The sequence below is a fragment of the Pituophis catenifer genome, unplaced genomic scaffold, assembly GCF_029215685.1.
Source record: "Pituophis catenifer annectens isolate HBS135680 unplaced genomic scaffold, rPitCat1.0.hap2 SCAF_4, whole genome shotgun sequence".
In the NCBI taxonomy this organism is placed as follows: domain Eukaryota; kingdom Metazoa; phylum Chordata; class Lepidosauria; order Squamata; family Colubridae; genus Pituophis; species Pituophis catenifer.
Window position 1 is genome coordinate 716,705 of NW_027256884.1, and position 17,017 is coordinate 733,721.

Below are 17,017 nucleotides of genomic sequence, written 5' to 3' on the forward strand. Positions count from 1 at the left end.
TTGTGTTATTATTAGTTATTAGCCCTTAAAAGAACCTGGATGAATCTCAGCCACTAGTCCTGAACAGGAGACCAGGCAACTAGCAGGAAGGGAAACGAGGGCAGAAATAGAAGCACAGAGGTTTTTTGAAGGAGCCGTGGAGCTGATCGCCTGACTTTGGGGGGAGGCTGTTAGGCTTGAATGAGCAGGAGTGTGTGACTTTTCCTGAGGGAAGATGTTGGCTGAGGTGTGAGTAGCAGGAGGGGCGTACAGAGGTAGCTGATTAATTGGTCATCCAGTGCACAAGCCAGGTCAAAGGGCATTCTTTGGAAAGAGGCCAGGCAGGTGGGAGCTCATGGTCAGAAGCAGGAAAGAGAAGAGCCAAGAGGAGTGGGGTGAAGGTTTAGCAGGAGGAGGACCAGACCATCCTCATGCCCTGCTAAGGGTAGGAACCCTAAGGTAGACATGTACAGGATTGGGTACCGTATATGTTCCCCCTTGAAGTATACTTTTTACATACTTTACGCTTGAAATCTTGCCTCCCTTGGCTGAAGAATCGGGAAAGACTGCAAGCCAGTTTTCAAGAGTACAGAGGAACGCTCATTAAAAAAGGGGAAGAGAGGTCTCCTAGGAAGGCAGGGTATATCGGCTGTTGTCCAGGAGTGTAAGATGACCACAAGAAGGATGAAGGTGTTTCCATAAGAGTAGCAAATGCTTAGAGGAACTTGGCAAGAATTCTAGGAGTTGACGTTTGAGCTGCTTAAAAGTGCCAAGGTTGAGAAATGTCTAGAAACTATGGCACTCCCACAAATGTCACCCAACAGTATGCATCCGTCATGTAGGCGACTCCATCATCATCATCATCATCATCATCATCATAAAAAAAGGAATAAATAGAGGCGACACATGAAACGACAACATCTTCAAAGGATAACATTCACAAGGAAAGAAGAAAACAACAACACACCACCTTTCCTGAATATCTTCATCACCAGAAGAAGCAACAGCAAATTAGAAATGTAGGCCTATTTAAAAACTCCCAGTAACCAAGTGCTCCATTGCCAAAGAAACACCCCAGCTTCCCTCAACAGGTGTTGAGAAAGAACATTATTCAGACGAGTTCAAAGGCGGCGCAGCAACCCAGAACACCAGAAAAAGGAAAAGGACGCCTATACAGCAGCTTCCAACAAAATGGATATGCAACTAAAAATAAAAATAAAAAAAACTCAGAAACGACCAAAAGACTCTATTAGAATCACACATACACAAACCAACTACTAAAGTTCTCGAAAACATCTTGAGTAAACCAAAAGAGCCACTGACCCAAGGAGAAACATAAAAGCCACAACGTAAGTGCAAAGACTATAACAGCATTATGTAGGACAGGCAGGCAGAAGATTAGCAGAGTGCATCCATGTACACTAAGCAGCAGTCAGAAGATAGGATAAAAACGTCTTAATTGCACAGCAAATTTCACCAAAGTTTCAACTGGGAGATGGTGAGCATTCTAGACCAAATGAAGTCCAAAAACACCAGAGAATTTCTGGAAGCCTGCCACTCAAACAAATCACCATCAACAGGCACATATAAATATAAATTACATTTATATACTCTTCAAATTAGCCAATTAAAAACAAAATAAGGAACATAAAAACCAGAATACATCCTCACCAGCAGTCAGATAAGCAGGGATTAACACCAGACAAGCAACCAAGCAAAAAACAATATCCTAATCAAGGAACTAACAAGGAGAAAACCACACTCCCACCGATACTGGCAAAGCAAGCTACAAGGAGCAAAACCCACACTCTGTCTCCCTGATGCTGTTACCCAGCTGGGTAGTGAAATGTATTCTAATAGTATTTAATATATATCATTCCCATTTTATCAGAATATAAACTGAACTCCTTCAGGAGGTCTTCTCACTGTAGTCCACTCCAAAGCCACGTGTGGTGCCTGCCGGATATCTTGGAATAGAAGGTCCAGAATTTCCACCCAGCCTGCTTAAGCCTTGCCTGCAGGGCATTCTAATAACCTAATTCCATCTGTGATTAGGTCAGCTCTGGATCTGCCGGTCTTTGGTGAGGCCCTAAAAACTTTGGGTTTCTGCCAGGCCACGGAAGCGTGATGCAGCCCCCCGGGGCCTCTTGGCTTTGTGGATGGTCATTTCAGGATGCTCAGCTGCTAGGAGTTTTGTATTATTTGGGTGACTTGGGTTTTTTTATGTCTTCTGTGGAAAGCTTCCCAGAGTCATGGATAGTACGGGGTGCGCTATGTATCAGATAAATAAAATTGCATATTCATCACATAGTCAAATTGTGTGAATGGCTTCTTAATAGAGTAACTAAAATCCAGAGGTCCCAAAGGTGACCTTGAAAGGCTTTCTTGTTTTTTTTCCCCCTTTGAAAACAACTTGCTTCTTATCTGAAAAGCTTCTTCAGTTCTCAGTGAAGAGGACTGAAGAACTGAGGAAGGTTCCTGGATGAGTAGTGAAATGTTTTCAAAGGGGAAAAAAAAACAGAAGAAAGCCCAGCTGTCTTTTGGAAAAGCACCTTTGGGACAACCAGGACCTGGACGGTTGAGAACCTCCAGAGACATTCAAAATTCAGGAGCAACGTATTTTTTTTCTGCAAATTTTGGGAAATGGGAGAGAAATAATTGAATAATCTTAACTGCAACTGCAAATTGGAAAATAATTATCCATTACATTACAATTATATAAACTTACTGATTATGCCATGCTGTACAGTAAATAAGAACACCTTCCTTTTCAAATTATTCATTGTGAAAGACAGTTGGACTGCTCTAAGAGCAGAAATTGAAATATTGTATTGTGGGATTGCCGAATATGTAAAATATTTTAGAATTCATGAACTCTCTATTCTCAACTGGACCTTGTTTACGTTTTCCTTTTTTGTGTTGTGACATTATTGTCATCTGCATTTGTAACCAAAGTGGAGAAAACATGTAAACTGTTTCACCTTCGGTTGTTTTGGGAAAAACAGCTTTTTAATTTGTGTCTCAACAGTTGTTCATCCTCAGTTTTTTTTAAAAAAAAGATAGTTTTGATTACCATGGTAGATCACCTGTGGCGCTCTCCAAACAATAACTTCCAAGGGACAAAAGAAGAAGAGGAAGACAGCTAAAGACTTAAAACTTGTTTGAAAGGATAGATGCTGAATATGTATTTATCCATATGAATTGGGGAAAAATCAACACCAGAACGAAATAAGGGAATAAAAATGACATTTGGCAAGTAGCTAAACCTAATAATGATACCATAATAAGCATTTATATAGGAATGGGCATCTCCTAAGAATTTGGATCACTTTCTTTCTGCGCCAACTCAGGAAGCTCAAACTGCCCAAGGAGCTGCTGATCCAGTTCTACAGAGGAATTATGGAGTCTGTCATCTGCACCTCCATAACTGTCTGGTTTGGTTCTGCAACCCAACAAGACAGACACAGACTTCAGAGGATCATTTGAACTGCAGAAAAAACCATGGCTACCAACCTGCCTTCCATTGAGGACCTGTATGTTGCACGAGTCAAAAAGAGGGCTGAGAAAATATCTACAGACCCCTCACATCCTGGACATAAATTGTTTCAACCTCTACCCTCAAAACGACGCTATAGAGCACTGCACACCAGAACAACTAGACACAAGGACAGGTTTTCCCCCATGCCATCACTGCTAAACAAATAATTCCCTCAACACTGTCAAACTATTCACTAAGTCTGCACTATTATGAATCTTCTCATCCTTCCCATCACCCATCTCCTCCCACTTATGACTGTATGACTGTAACTTTGTTGCTGGTATCCTTACGATTTATATTGGTATTGTTTCCTGATTGCTTATTTGTACCCTATGACTATCCTTAAGTGTGGTACCTTATGATTCTTGACGAATGTATCTTTTCTTTTTATGTAAACTGAGAGCGTATGCACCAAGACAAATTCCTTGTGTGTCCAATCACACTTGGCCAATAAAAAAAATTATTCTATTCTTTCATCTCCTTGATTTGCCTGAGTTAAGAGTTTGATGAAGTCCCGTTGATACTTCTCTCTGAGATGAATTTTCTTGGTTACCTGCCAAAACATGCCAGCTGTAAAAAGCTAAATTTTATTTTCATGAATTGTTATGATGAAGCTAATGATGGACTGCAGTGTGGTAGTTTTCACATGTTTCATATCTAATCTGATACTTTTCTGTTGATGGGGAAACTTGCAGATGGCAGTTTCTACCAGCTGCAAAATCTAATGCCTGTTCTTTAAGCAAATATATGCCTTCTCACAGCCTTTGCATCATGTTTGACAGTAGATAGATAAAGAGCATAATTTACTGAAAAATCCCCCAGATTCAGTTTTTAGGTTCTCAAAATGGAGTTTCCAACAATGTTAAAAGCTTATCTAGTTAGGATTCTGGAGTCCTGCAGCTGGACAATGAGAACTCAAAATAGTTTCATAGATTTTATGCAGTGTTGTATGTTTGTTACTTTGAAAATAGATTGCAGCTCCGTTATAAAGCTGTTGTTTCAGTATTTCAGCCATATATTGAAAACGTTGGTGATTTTGTCAGATAGGTAGGAGCTTTATTGAGGTGCTGGTGCTTCTGCAGAGGAGTGTCCGTGTCTTTCTCTCCCCCCCCCCCGAGTGTTCATGGCATGGAGGCTGAGAAGGGAGTGGAGCTGGTGTTGGAATGAAAAGCCCGGCTCTGCTCCTGGGTCTCTGCACGGCCTTCCTCCTCCTTCATGGAGGGTCTGAGGGCTGAGTCTGTTCTGTAGAGCTACAGAAAGAAAGTGCCAACTGATTCTGATTGTTCTACTCTTCATTTTTTTTTCTTTCTCCTTAGATGAAAGGTGCCCTGACTGAAATTATCCAGCTGGCTACTTTGGATCCAGACCCCTGGGTCTTAATGGTGGCTGATATTTTAAAATCCTTTCCGGATATTGGCTCCCTTAACCTTGATCTGGAAGAGCAGAACCCCAATGTTCAGGATATCTTAGGAGAACTGCGAGAAAAAGGTAACTGTCTCCCTCTTTCCCTTGCTTTGCGCCGGAGCCGTCTTAACCCAAACCATCGCTTTGACATTTCACGGAAAGAGAATTTCTAGGTATTATTAACCAAAGGTAAAACGCCTAGTTTATCACTTGCAAATAGCTTCGGAACAGATCGGGCTTGTTCAACAGAGCCCCCTTGTGCAGTGAGAAAAACCGCAGAAGCAGACAGCCTCTGATCTCTGGCTGATTCCCTCCGCTGCCTGAATGGCCCCCTGTGGAGGAAGCTGCCTCCCTGCAGCGCTGCGATCAAGCGGGCAGCTTCAGGGGGCCTTTCCCAGCCTGGCTCTCCCCGGCAGACCTTTGGTGGATGACTAGAGAGTGTCTCAAGCGGAGGCAAACAGGTTCCCCCAGCTCAGCTGACGGATTGATGGGATGCCAGAGAGCCTGTTTGGGACCAGGAAGTGAGTAAGCAGGAGGCTGGCCGGATGCCCAGGGCACGTGCCAGGAATGTATTGTGCAGAACTGGCACAAGAATTGCTTGAGTGGAAGGGAAAGCGTTTTTTCCTCTTGGCGATCCTGTTTAGTGACACAAAAGCTGACACAAAAGGGTGCGCAAAGGGGAGCATGCCTGTTGTGGCCAGGTGCCACGTACCGTCTAGTGGTAAAGATTTGCCAGTATCTGTGCAAAGTGAACCGTGAATATTTGGCAGCCTCTCCAGAGGGAAAGTGGGGCTTCTCTGAACTCTTCAGTTTAGCAAGCAGGGGTGAGGAACAGGGCATTTTTCAAAGTTTAAAAATTCTTCCCTGTATCAGTCTACGGGGTGTGTGTGTGTGTAATATACAAATAGCTGGAGCTTTTCTTGTGTCTGAAAGAACAGCCGGGGATGACAGTTCTTGGTTTTTGGGTGCAAGGAGGCACGATTGGTGCAAACTAAAAAGAATGAAAATACTCAGACTGCTTTAGCTTCGTGGGATCTGTTGCATTCTGGGTGTAGCACTGCATGGCTTTAGAAATGTCTAATGAAATGGGGCACACGTGATGCTCAGTATTTGTATATAATACACAGCTGGGCTGATTTTAATACCCAGCCAACTCGGTGTAGTGGCTGAGAAAACAGACTGGGTGCCTTTAGTCCCGCCTGCTGCGTAAAGTCAGCTGAGTGATCTTGGGCCAGTCCCTTTGTCTCAGCCCTGGGAAGGAGGCAATGGCAAACAGTTCCAAAAAAACCTTGCCAAGAAAACTGCAGGGATTTGTCCAGGCAGTTCCCAGGTGTCAACACTTAAGTTGAAGGTGAAGTGAAATACTAATTGGAAGGGCGTCCAAATGCCTGTATCTGATGTAGGAATTGTTTTCTTTCCTTGAATTGGTCAATACCTATAAACAATAACTGTGTATTCACCTTTGCAGCAAGGTGTTGCACTGATCTTTCTATCACGTGGTCGTCCTGAGTTACTATCAGCTCAATGTAGCTTCACCTCCTCCTCTTGCCCCCTCCCCCAAAGGCCCAAAGTGGTGGAACGCCACTGATGACCCCTCTGCTTCCTTCCGAGCAGAGGCTGTGGGTGTCTGGCCCGGCCCATCTGGACAGAGCCGCTGGTCAGGAGTCCATAGCAAGCCCAGAGAGGAATGGACTCTTTGCCATTGACTTGGCTCATGCTTGGTCACGTCTACTTTTGATTTTTTTTTTTGGTCACCATCTCTTTGGGTAACTTCTCAGTTGCTTCATCTCATGTAACTCAATAAGGCAAAAACACTCAGTACAACAAAGAGGATAGAAATACAGGATTAAAACACAGGAAAAGTCACCCAAGAACAGCTGAAGGCTCCGAATAAGCTGTTAAACAGAAGAAAACCTCTGATTTCTTTAAAAAAGATAGGCAGGATTAGTGGCCCTGTGGCTCTCTGGAGGGAAAGGGGTGTCAGATGACCGTGGCCCCTGCTGTCTGGCCCCTCCCCATGGGGGTGCGGGGCCCCCTCTCCTGTAATGGTCACCCCCGTGGCCCCCACCATACTTTCCCCTACTCTTAGGCTCAGTGGGAGCCCAGCCTTCTTGTTTCTGGAGTCTTGTTTCTGTCCACATTCCAGGATGGCAACCTCTCCCGCCCTAACCTTCCCTCAGGACCTTCGGGCATCTCCCACCGTGCATCAAACACCCCCCCTCCCTATTCTTGACGAGGGAGGGTCTTCCTCACTGCTTCGCAGCTCCTTCCTTAGGGAGCCAAGAGGGAGGAGGCCCCTCTTTCTCGTTTACATTCCGGAAAGATTCTCCCATTGTCCCCACGCTGGCTCTTCTTAGTTTGGCGCTGGAGAAAACTGCTTACGAATTCTGTATTTTGATCTAGTGAGCGATTGTGAATCCTCAGCCATGTTGCCTTTGGAATGCCAGTACTTAAATAAAAACGCCTTGACTACCTTGGCCGGACCCTTCACGCCTCCCATCAAGCACTTCCAGTTGAAGAGGAAGCCCAAAAGCGCCACTCTGCGAGCGGAGCTCCTGCAGAAGTGTAAGTAGCTGAGCCACAGTGGCTCGACTCCACTGTAGAGGAGGAGAGGAGAAGCAGGCACGGAGCACTCGACTTAACAACAGTTTGTTTAGGGACTGTTCCAAGTTACAACGGAACTAAAAGAAGCGACTTACGATGGAGGGCGGGACCCCAGTGCAGCAGAGAGGAGATTTGAGCAAGAAATAGGCTTTTTCATGTCTGACTGGCAAAATAAAACCTGTACAAATGTTTTATTTCTTTTACAAAAGTTCTTAAGTAAAGAAACTCTCCCTCATTTGCACCTGGCTGTCCTACTTTCTAGGATATGTTCTGTTCTGTTCTGTTCTGTTCTGTTCTGTTCTGTTCTGTTCTGTTAACTGCAAAAGAAACCCCTAGTCTGAAAAAAAGTTAGTGCCCAAGATTATCTTCTTTTTGGATAGAGTCAGGTTTAATACTGCATTAAAAGCTTTCTTTGAAATTAATGTGTGATTTTTTTTTCCTTTTAAAGTTGGATGCTAAATAAATTTATATGATTTCTTAAGCTGCTGAAACTGCACAACAGCTCAAGAAGACGGCTGGAGTAGCTTTCCATGCCAAAGGAAGAGGATTGGTTAAGAAGATTGACACAACAAGTAGGTTTTCATTTTTGTCTCATTTTATACGCAACCACTTCGAGCCTTAATAATAATAATAAGCAATAAGCACTTAGACTTATATACCGCTTCACAGTGCTTTTACAGCCCCCTCTAAGCGGTTTACAGAGTCAGCCTATTTGCCCCAACAATCTGGGCCCTCATTTTACCCACCTCGGAAGGATGGAAGGCTGAGTCAACCTGGAGCCTGGTGAGATTTGAACTGCCAAATTGCAGGCAGCCAGCAGTCAGCAGAAATAGCCTGCAGTGCTGCACTCTAACCACTGCGCCACCTCGGCTCTTACAGATAAATTGGCAATACAAAAAATGCCATCCGAGGGTTCCTGGGTGGATATAACAAAGGCGGTAGATTTATGGACAATATTGGGGAAGAAAGACACTCTCTGGAGTGATGGATAGAATGTTGGATAGCAGACTCCAGGAGGCAGTCAGCGTAAGAGGGATGGTGGCCATCATCGTCATGGCTTCTCCTTACAAGAATTGATAACTGGAAGGATTTCCTGCAAGAGGAAGACGCTCCTAGCAGGAAGTTCTTGTAAGATGGCCTCTCCTCTGGCCTTCCTGGAAGCCCCTTGGAAGAGACCAGAGTTCTTTAGGCAGGAGGAAGTTTCCTGGAAGCACATAAATTTGGCATCTGAAGCCTTGTCTGTCAGGTTTGGCGTTTGATTCCCAGGCTCATTTGGGCAGCCTACAAGGATTGATGGAAGTTCTGTGGCTGTTTGGGGGTGGGGGGGGTGGGGGGATCTGGCTTCAGAGAGCCATAATGCGCATTCTGACCTTCACAGACGTTTCGTGAGAACCTGGGGCTTTTGCTGTAATGTTTTAGTTGAGTCTTAAAAACGAGGGCTCACAGAGCAGGTAGGGGGTTTAAAACACAGCCGGTAATTTAAAGTTTTTGATATTCTTCACTGGAAATGGCCGCCTCTCTGAGGGCAAGAATGTGGCCTTCCTTAACTCCTTGTCCCGTCTGTTTGCAGCTCCGCTCAAAGGAATACCAAAGCAAGCTCCCTTCAGGAACCCCACCGCGCCCATCGTCTTCAGCCCCACAGGGAACCGGACCCCCATCCTGTCCTCCAAAGTGCCTCTGTGCAAGGAGAGAGGCGTCAAGGTACCTGCACGTTGGACCCTGTGTTGCTTCTCACAAACACCTAGTTATGTTCATGTTGGTTGCACCTTTAGAAGCTTCTCCATTCGGTCCTTCCAAGCACAAGCCGTGGCCTTAATCTAATCTGGTATTTTACTGGAGCTCCCTTGTGCCTCATAATGTGGTAGAGTTGTTTCGTAATCTGTCTGAATGGCCGCCTGTGCAGTTCAGGATTTCCATGCAAACACATTTACATTTAGAAAGGAGAGATAATTGAAGAAGCACCCCTAAAAGTAAGTAAGGGATGCCTTTATATCTGAAGTGCTTCATACAATAAAAGTAATTCTTTTCACGACGAATTGGACTCCTGTGGTGTTAGCATCGAGGGAACAAATCCCACACGCTGTTTGTCTTTTGTTTTTAGGCTTCTACATTCCTGCTTGCTAAAATCAGTTTTCTCATCTGTGTCATTTTGAGACTGATACAATTTATAAAACAGGTTTCCCAGACTTGGTGCATTTTGTAAGTTGGACAGCAGTGTCCATGTGGAGATGTGCCTCATCCCCAACACTCCCTGAGAAGGCGGTGCTGAAATTCAGGAGCAAAAATGCTAAGTTTAAATGCATAAAGTTGAACAGTGGAGGTTTATCAAAGTAAGCCCTCAAAACAGAATGTGTGGGCCTTGTCCTGCGGCTTTTGCAGACTGGGAAAAAAGTCTGGCCGCAGGGGAAAAAGAAGTTATTTCATAGACGGATAAGCTGTTAAAAGAGAATGCAAACCCTGACCATTGTTACTTTAGGTTTCTGACGACACAAAAACATTCTTGGATGTTGCACAGTGAAGGGGAGCATCCATGCAGGGCTGAAGGTCTCCCGAGCTTTGTAACTTTTAGCCAGGTGTGAAAGAGCCGAGAAATGAACCCACGGAGAAGCTGTCTGGCGAAACCTTCCGGCTGTGCCATGAAGGAGAAAGTGAATGAAGGTTTCCTTCTTGTATTTGTAGTACCTAGACATCAAAGAGCTGAAGGCCGTGGATTCTGGGCGGGAGGCGAAAAGAAGAAGGAAGACTTTAGGTGCGTTGAGCTGCCCCTTCTCTTGGATCGGCTGGGGGGAGACTGGGATGGGGGGGGCTGCTTGTGGGGAGCCCCAGAAACGGGGAGCAGCTTCTCCCACGGCCCCCGCTTCAGGTGAGCGGAGGAAGGAAGGATCCCGTCAGGAATGCAGAGCATAAAACGTTGCAAAATAGAGTGTGATCGTGTACAATACAGGTAGTCCTCGACTTACGGCCACAATTGGGCCCAGAATTCCTGTTGCTAAGTGAGACATTTGTTAAGTGAGTTTTGCCCCATGTTACAACCTTTCTGGCCACAGTTGTTAAGTGAATCCCGGCAGTTTAGTTAGTCACACGGCCGTTAAACAAACCTGGCTTCCCCATGGCCTTTGCGTGTCAGAAGGTCGCAAAAGGGGATCACGTGACCCCGGGACTCTGCAACCCTCATAAACAGGAGTCTCCTTTCCAAGCCTCTGAGGCGGGGGGGAAATGGGACGCTGGGGACTGCCGGTTCTGTGGGCGTGGCTTGGTGGGTAATGTGGCTGGGTGGGCGTGGCCAACTTTTTTTTTCTTTCTAAAAGCATTTTTTCTACAACCTCTTTGGTGGAAGAGGTTGTAGAAAAAATGCTTTGAAAAGCCTCTGACGATCCCAGCTGAGCTGCGCGATCATCAGAGGCTTTTTTAAAAAAAAAACTTTTAAAAGCATTTTTTTGGCTGAAGAGGTTGTAGAAAAAATGCTTTTAAAAGTTTTTTTTTTTTTAAAAAAAAGCCTCTGATGATCATGTGGCTCAGCTGGGCATGGGGGAGGGGGCAGGGATTTTTGCTACCGGTTCTCCGAACCATCCGCTGCCATCGCCAGCGGATCGGGCGATCCAGTCTGAACCGGGAGCATTTCACCCCTGGTCTGAGGGTAAATAACGTGGCCACGGGGGATGCTGCAGCGGTCATAAATGTGGAAAATGGTCATAAGTCACTTTTTTCAGTGCCGGTGTAACTTCGGTTGCTAAATGAAGTGTTGTAAGTTGAGGATTCCCTGTTTGCATGATGTTCGGATTCTTGCTTTTATTAAGGCTCCTATTGGAGCCCTCTGCTTGGGCCGCTTTCCTAGAAGAACAAAGTTATTGGGTTGGAGCAATCCATTTAAAAAACCCAAACGGCGGAATTAGTTTGCATTTTTCATTCTGCAGATACAGACGTGGTGGCCAAGCAAGCCAAGGAGGAGACAGTCGTAGAAAATGCTACTCCAGATTATGCTGCTGGGCTTGTGTCAACCCAGGTACGGCTTTAATGGAAAGGGGTTTTTTTTTAGGCCTCTTTTTAAGTTACTCCCCAACTAATAGAACAAGCGCGTAACTTCAAACAGTCTTTGGCTGGCCACGTTCCTCTCTGAAATGCCAGGGCTTCCTTTTGGAAACTGACTTTCCTGGCCTGTTTGTGGAAAGATGTTCAGGTAATAAATGTAATATCGTTAGGATATTTTTCGGCACTTAAGGCCGTTTGGCATATTTGGGCCTTTCTTTTTTTAGCTTTTTGCTGTTTTTAAATTAACTTTCGCTGGATGGGGTTCTTCCTTGTATGGTTTCAAATGACATTTAAATTTACTAGTTTGATACGGGCCAGTGTCGTCATTGTGACTTTTTGCCTTAGTCTAGTCACTTGGACAGACGGAGGGCTGAACGTGGCGAAAGGGCTGTTTTCCTACTCTGAAATGGGGTTGTGTACGTGTGTTGTGGTCCTTTTGCAGAAACTTGCTTCCCTGAACAACGACCCGGCGCTCGCTTCGACCAGTTACCTGCCTGCAGCGCCCAGTGCGGTGCCGTCCTCCTCTTATGTCCCAGGCTCTGACCCCCAGCCAGGTGAGTGACACCCCCCCCCCCGTGTCTTCAGCATCTGGGTGGATGGTTTAAGTCAGAGGTGGGCAACTCTGGCCCTTTTATGACTTGTGGACTTCAATTCCCAGAATTCCTGAGCTAACATGGCTGGCTCAGGAATTCTGGGAGTTGAAGTCCACAAGTCATAAAAGGGCCAGAGTTGCCCACCCCTGGTTTAAGTGACAGTGTAAACACAGATTGCATGAAGGGATTGCAGAGTTTGGCTTAGAGACCGTGGGAAGGCTGCTGTCTTTGAAGAACGTTCTGTCCCAAGCCAAAAAGTTCTGATAACAATGAAAATAACATTTGAGGAAGAAGCAGAACCTGGAGAAGGTAAACGAGGCAAACACTCTGAGCTGTGGGGGTGCAGTGGTTAGAGTGCAGTACCGCAGGGTATTTCTGCTGACTGCTGACTGCCGGCAATTTGGCAGTTCAAATCACACCAGGCTCAAGGTTGACTCAGCCTTCCAACCTTCTGAGGTGGGTGAAATGAGGAGCCAGATTGTTGGGGGCCAGAGGCTGACTCTGTAAACCGCTTAGAGAGGGCTGGAAAGCACGTGAAGCGGTGTATAAGTCTAAGTGCTGTTGCTATTGCTATATTGCCTGACTTCTCTGGGAATATGTTACTGTTGTGAAATGATCTTCCTAAGCTCAATTCCTCGTGCGTCTTCTCGGTGTTTGCCGGGATGGTTCCCTCTTGCCCCCTTAGCATATAAATCTGAATACGTGTTGGTGATTTTCCTGTAGATTTGTTCTTAGTTCCGTGCAGCTGTTTGCAGCTTAGAATTCTGTGCTGAAAATAAGCCCCGGCCCGGGGTCGCCACAAGAATTCAGATTAAGGAAAAACGATCCACGTGGGACGCTTTTTAAAGGAATTTGTGGTGGCCGTGGACTTTTTGTGCTGCATAAGAAGCGAACGTGTAACGTTGCTGTACGAAGTTCGGTAGAAGAATGAGGAGGAGGAGGAGGAGAACAGGAGCAGGGAGGTGATACGACAGGTATGCCTTAATGAGCCCTTCTACTCTCACAGCCTGTTTGTCCTGACATCCAGCTGGCTCCATCTGGGACCCCCTGCAAGCTAAGGAAGAAGCTGCTTCGGCCGCCACCACCCCCCCTGCTCTCCCGGTGGCTCAGTTTAAGCAACGGACGCCCATGTACAATAGTCACTTGAATCTGACTGCTACCACCGCGGCAGCAGCGGCAGCAACGGCAGCAGCGGCAGCCCCAACCGCTGAGTCCCCGTTGTCTCCTCCGGTGACCTCTCCGGCATTGCAGGGACCACCAGCCGCTCCTCAGGATGCCTCTGCCAAGAAGGCGCTCTCTCTCACAGTAAGCATCTCGTGCACCCCGTCCAGTCGCGGTTGGGGATTAGTGGGTGTGAAGGAAGAAACACGAAGGCCCGCGTTGCTGATTTGTTTCCCCGATAGATAGGAAAAAGTCAGGCCAGGCTTGTATGCATCCTGCTTTGTAGCTATTTGGGGTGGGAGTTCCATGGTTTAGGTCTGACCCTAACACAAACGCGGATGGTGAATGCAGCCCGAGTGGCAGAATTTGTGGCTCGGCAGGGCTTAAAGAATTCCTGTCTTTTCAGGCATGGCAGCATTATTAAGCCCCCCAGAGTTGCTCTGGATAGGGAGATGGGTGGCAAATAAATTTAATAAAGCAAGGAAACCAATCAATAAACAATTTTGCGTGTTGTAGGCCTGTTCATAGGCTTTGTTCTGTTCTTTAAAATCGCCCCTACAAAAGAGCCAGTGGATGGAGGGCGTGCCTGTCATGCAAGACCGTTACTGTTCGTCATCCCCTCCAATTGATGGGTTTATTGAAGAGAAGCAGTTGTGGGCAGTTATTTTCCATCAGATCGTGGTTGTCCAACCTTTTGACTCACCTGGGCCATGTTGAGAGAAGGGGAATTGTCTTGGGCCACATATAAAATATAAAATATAGTTAATGCATATCAATAACAAACCTCATTTACATTTTGATGCCTTTTATTATCTGGTGGGGCTGCGTTACTAGCTGTCCGGGGTCCTGGGAGGTGCCCCCAAGAGACGAAAAGTATTAAAATGTTCCAATTTACAGGGAAACAGGACTGCGGGGGGAGGGTGTCTGAGAGAAAAACGGTGAAGATGGTGGGAGTTTCAGCCCTGTGGAAATGGTTTTCCTCCTGTTGTTTTCAATGGAATATATTCTTGAAACTCATTGCAGAAGGAGCAACTGTTTGCAGCCCATGAAATATTCCAGATGGCAAACAAAGTTACAAGGCCTGAGAAGGCTCTCATCCTTGGATTCATGGCAGGATCCAGAGGTGGGTACCTGGGTGACCTTCCTCTCCGAAGGATTGCTAAGCCAATACTGGAAGAGGCAAAATTTGGGTTCTTTTTGGAGTGCTGGTCTCTGATTTGTTGCCTTGATGCCAGGTTCCGGTGGGTTAATCTGAGAGTCTTGAGTCCTGATTGGGTTCTTTTCTAGGGAAGTCTCGTGATTTGCCCTGGGGGTGGGGGGTGGGGAGGAAGGAGGAGGAGGGGTGATTCGTGATTGCTCCTGCTTTAAGCCTCAGACTTTCCTGGTTGACTTTGATAGGATATTTGTGGATCTCAGTGGCAGGCAGACTTAATGATTTGATGTTGTTGAGGGCACACGTGTGCCCTTGAATGGAATTTTGTGATCATTCTGTGGCACAGCCCAGCAGCTCATCCTCTGCTACTGATAATTTTTTGGGCTCTCCTCCTCTTCGGTGCCTCTTACGTGCCTCTCAGCGTGCTGTGGAAACCACGTTTTGTGATGCCAATGATTCCCTGTCGCTAAACAGGTCACTAAACTCTGAAGCCCAGACAGTGCCCAATTGCTAAGTAATTTGATTGATTGGGAATAAGGATAATCTATAACTTTATCTAAAATAATATTTAGTGGTCTTTTTGTATAACATTTAGATGAAGATCTAGATAGGAAAAAATGTAGTTGTTTTATAAATCGATTTATTACTGAGTATTTTGATCCTTTTTAAGACAGGGCTTTCTTTGATTGAAACACCAGCGGTCAACCTATCTTCTCCTGGAGTTTCACTAAATAAATATCACTGAGAAAACATTTTAGTTACCAGAATTTTTCAGGCAAAGAATCAGAATTTAGCAGTTAAGGAGGTTTTCTTTTACTTAGCGCGCAGTGTCTACAGGGGTCATGTAATCACCGATATGCAAACTTAGTTTAAATAAAGTAGTTGGGAAGGTTAGACTGCTTTCATCGAGGTTGAGATTGGTCCTCAAAGGTTGCCCCTCGCAGGAAGGAACAGGAGCCAGCTGAAGAGCGCTGGGGCACCTGGCAGGGAAGGATCGGGTTTCCTTCTTAGTTTTTGCCCTAAATGGTATTTCTGGCGTCACTCAATTCCTCGAAGGGACCTGATTTTGGAATCTCTGATTTCTCCTCCCCAGAAAACCCATGTCAAGAGCACGGCGACGTCATCCAGATCAAACTAAGCGAGCACACGGAGGTCTTGCCGAATGACGACGGGACCGGAAGCACCACCGTGCTGGTGGACACCATCTTTGAGATGAACTATGCCACCGGCGAGTGGAGCCGTCTGACGAAGTACAAGCCCATGACAAATGTTTCTTAAAGAATTCCGTGGCGGGGAGATGTAGACCAAATAGATCCTAGAATAAAGCCAGCTTGTACGTTGTGTGTCAACTAAAGCAGAACGACATTCCCGCGTAGGACTTCTTGTAAGCTGCGCTTGGCCAAAGTAGGAAGGCGAGAGGCCATGGCCACGCAGCTCTCCTGATGGTAGCTTGTGGAAGGATGTGGAAGGACTCATGGCCCCCAGCCGTTTGGCAGAAAAGGGGCTTCTGACTTGCCTGCCTTGAGAAAGGACAGAAAGGGAGGAGCCGTTTCTCAGCAGGGGCCTCGGTTGACTTTCTCAGTTCTCTTGTTAAAAATAGGCCCTGCGATTTGGGCCGTTTCTTTTCTTTTTTTCCCTGCAAGTAGCGTTTGTCATTTGGGGCGGCCCTCCTTGGGGGGCCTTTTCTGAGGCACTGTGAAAGGCCCGTAGGATGTTCCCTCTTTCTTCTGCTTCTCAAGGTTGCACAAATAATAAACCTTCCTCTCCTTGAGAACAGCCAGCCCCCCCCCCCCCCGAGTGTATGTACATGCATTAGTCACATAAAGGGGTTACCTTTTAACATGGACACACAAAAAAGGGTGACCCCCAAAGCTTACAATCTTAGTGGCACCAAAGCTTCCCTCGTGTTGAAGTTTAATGAGCAACATCAACTTCTGAGTACTCTTAAAATGGTTAAATTCCAAGCATTTGAAATTGGGTGCTTCAGGCTAACGTAGCTACCGTGTTTCTCCAAAAACACGACCCGCCCCAATAATAAGCCCAACCCTAATTTTCAGGGGGTGGGCCTAATATTACCCCTACCCTGAAAATAAGCCTGGGGGGGGGGGATGGGCATGGCCAGCACGAGGGGAGTGATGCGGGGTGAGTGTGTGCGCAATTGTCCAGCTGCAGCCCACTGGCCCCTTGGGGCAGCACAAATACCGCTTTTGCCGTTCTCTTTCTGGGGGCAGCACTTCTGCTTTTTGGGCCGCTTCCCCGAAGCTGGCAGCTCCACGGCCAGCTGCTTTGTTTTTTCCTTCTCTTTGGGAGGCTCGCGGGAGGCTTTTTTGGCGAACGGGAGGAAAATGGGGAGGGGGATATTGCTGCCTGTCATCCATTCCTCAAGCTCAGCACAGACTGAGGGAAGGAAGGCAGGCTGGAAAATCCCCCTCCCCATTTTCCTCCCCTTCACCAAAAAGCCTCCATTCCGAACGCTGAAGGTTCGGAATGGAGGCGACGGCACGTCAGACTCACTGAGTCTGGCCTGCTGCACCTCAGAAAAAAGTAAGACCGCCT

At 46.3% G+C, this 17,017-nt stretch overlaps 1 protein-coding gene across 1 annotated transcript in view; it reads left to right on the forward strand.

Annotated features, from left to right (window-relative positions):
- The window catches only part of NELFA (negative elongation factor complex member A), a 20,160-nt gene extending 3,349 nt beyond the window's left edge, over positions 1-16,811 (forward strand). The window contains exons 2-11 of the mRNA XM_070942615.1: positions 4,834-5,005; positions 7,325-7,486; positions 8,008-8,097; positions 9,096-9,226; positions 10,205-10,274; positions 11,440-11,528; positions 11,997-12,108; positions 13,175-13,452; positions 14,332-14,431; positions 15,555-16,811. Coding sequence (XP_070798716.1) covers positions 4,834-5,005; positions 7,325-7,486; positions 8,008-8,097; positions 9,096-9,226; positions 10,205-10,274; positions 11,440-11,528; positions 11,997-12,108; positions 13,175-13,452; positions 14,332-14,431; positions 15,555-15,739 — 1,389 coding nt within the window. The 3' untranslated portion in view covers positions 15,740-16,811. The remainder of the gene's footprint in view (positions 1-4,833; positions 5,006-7,324; positions 7,487-8,007; positions 8,098-9,095; positions 9,227-10,204; positions 10,275-11,439; positions 11,529-11,996; positions 12,109-13,174; positions 13,453-14,331; positions 14,432-15,554) is intronic.
- Positions 16,812-17,017: the final 206 nt, after the last annotated feature.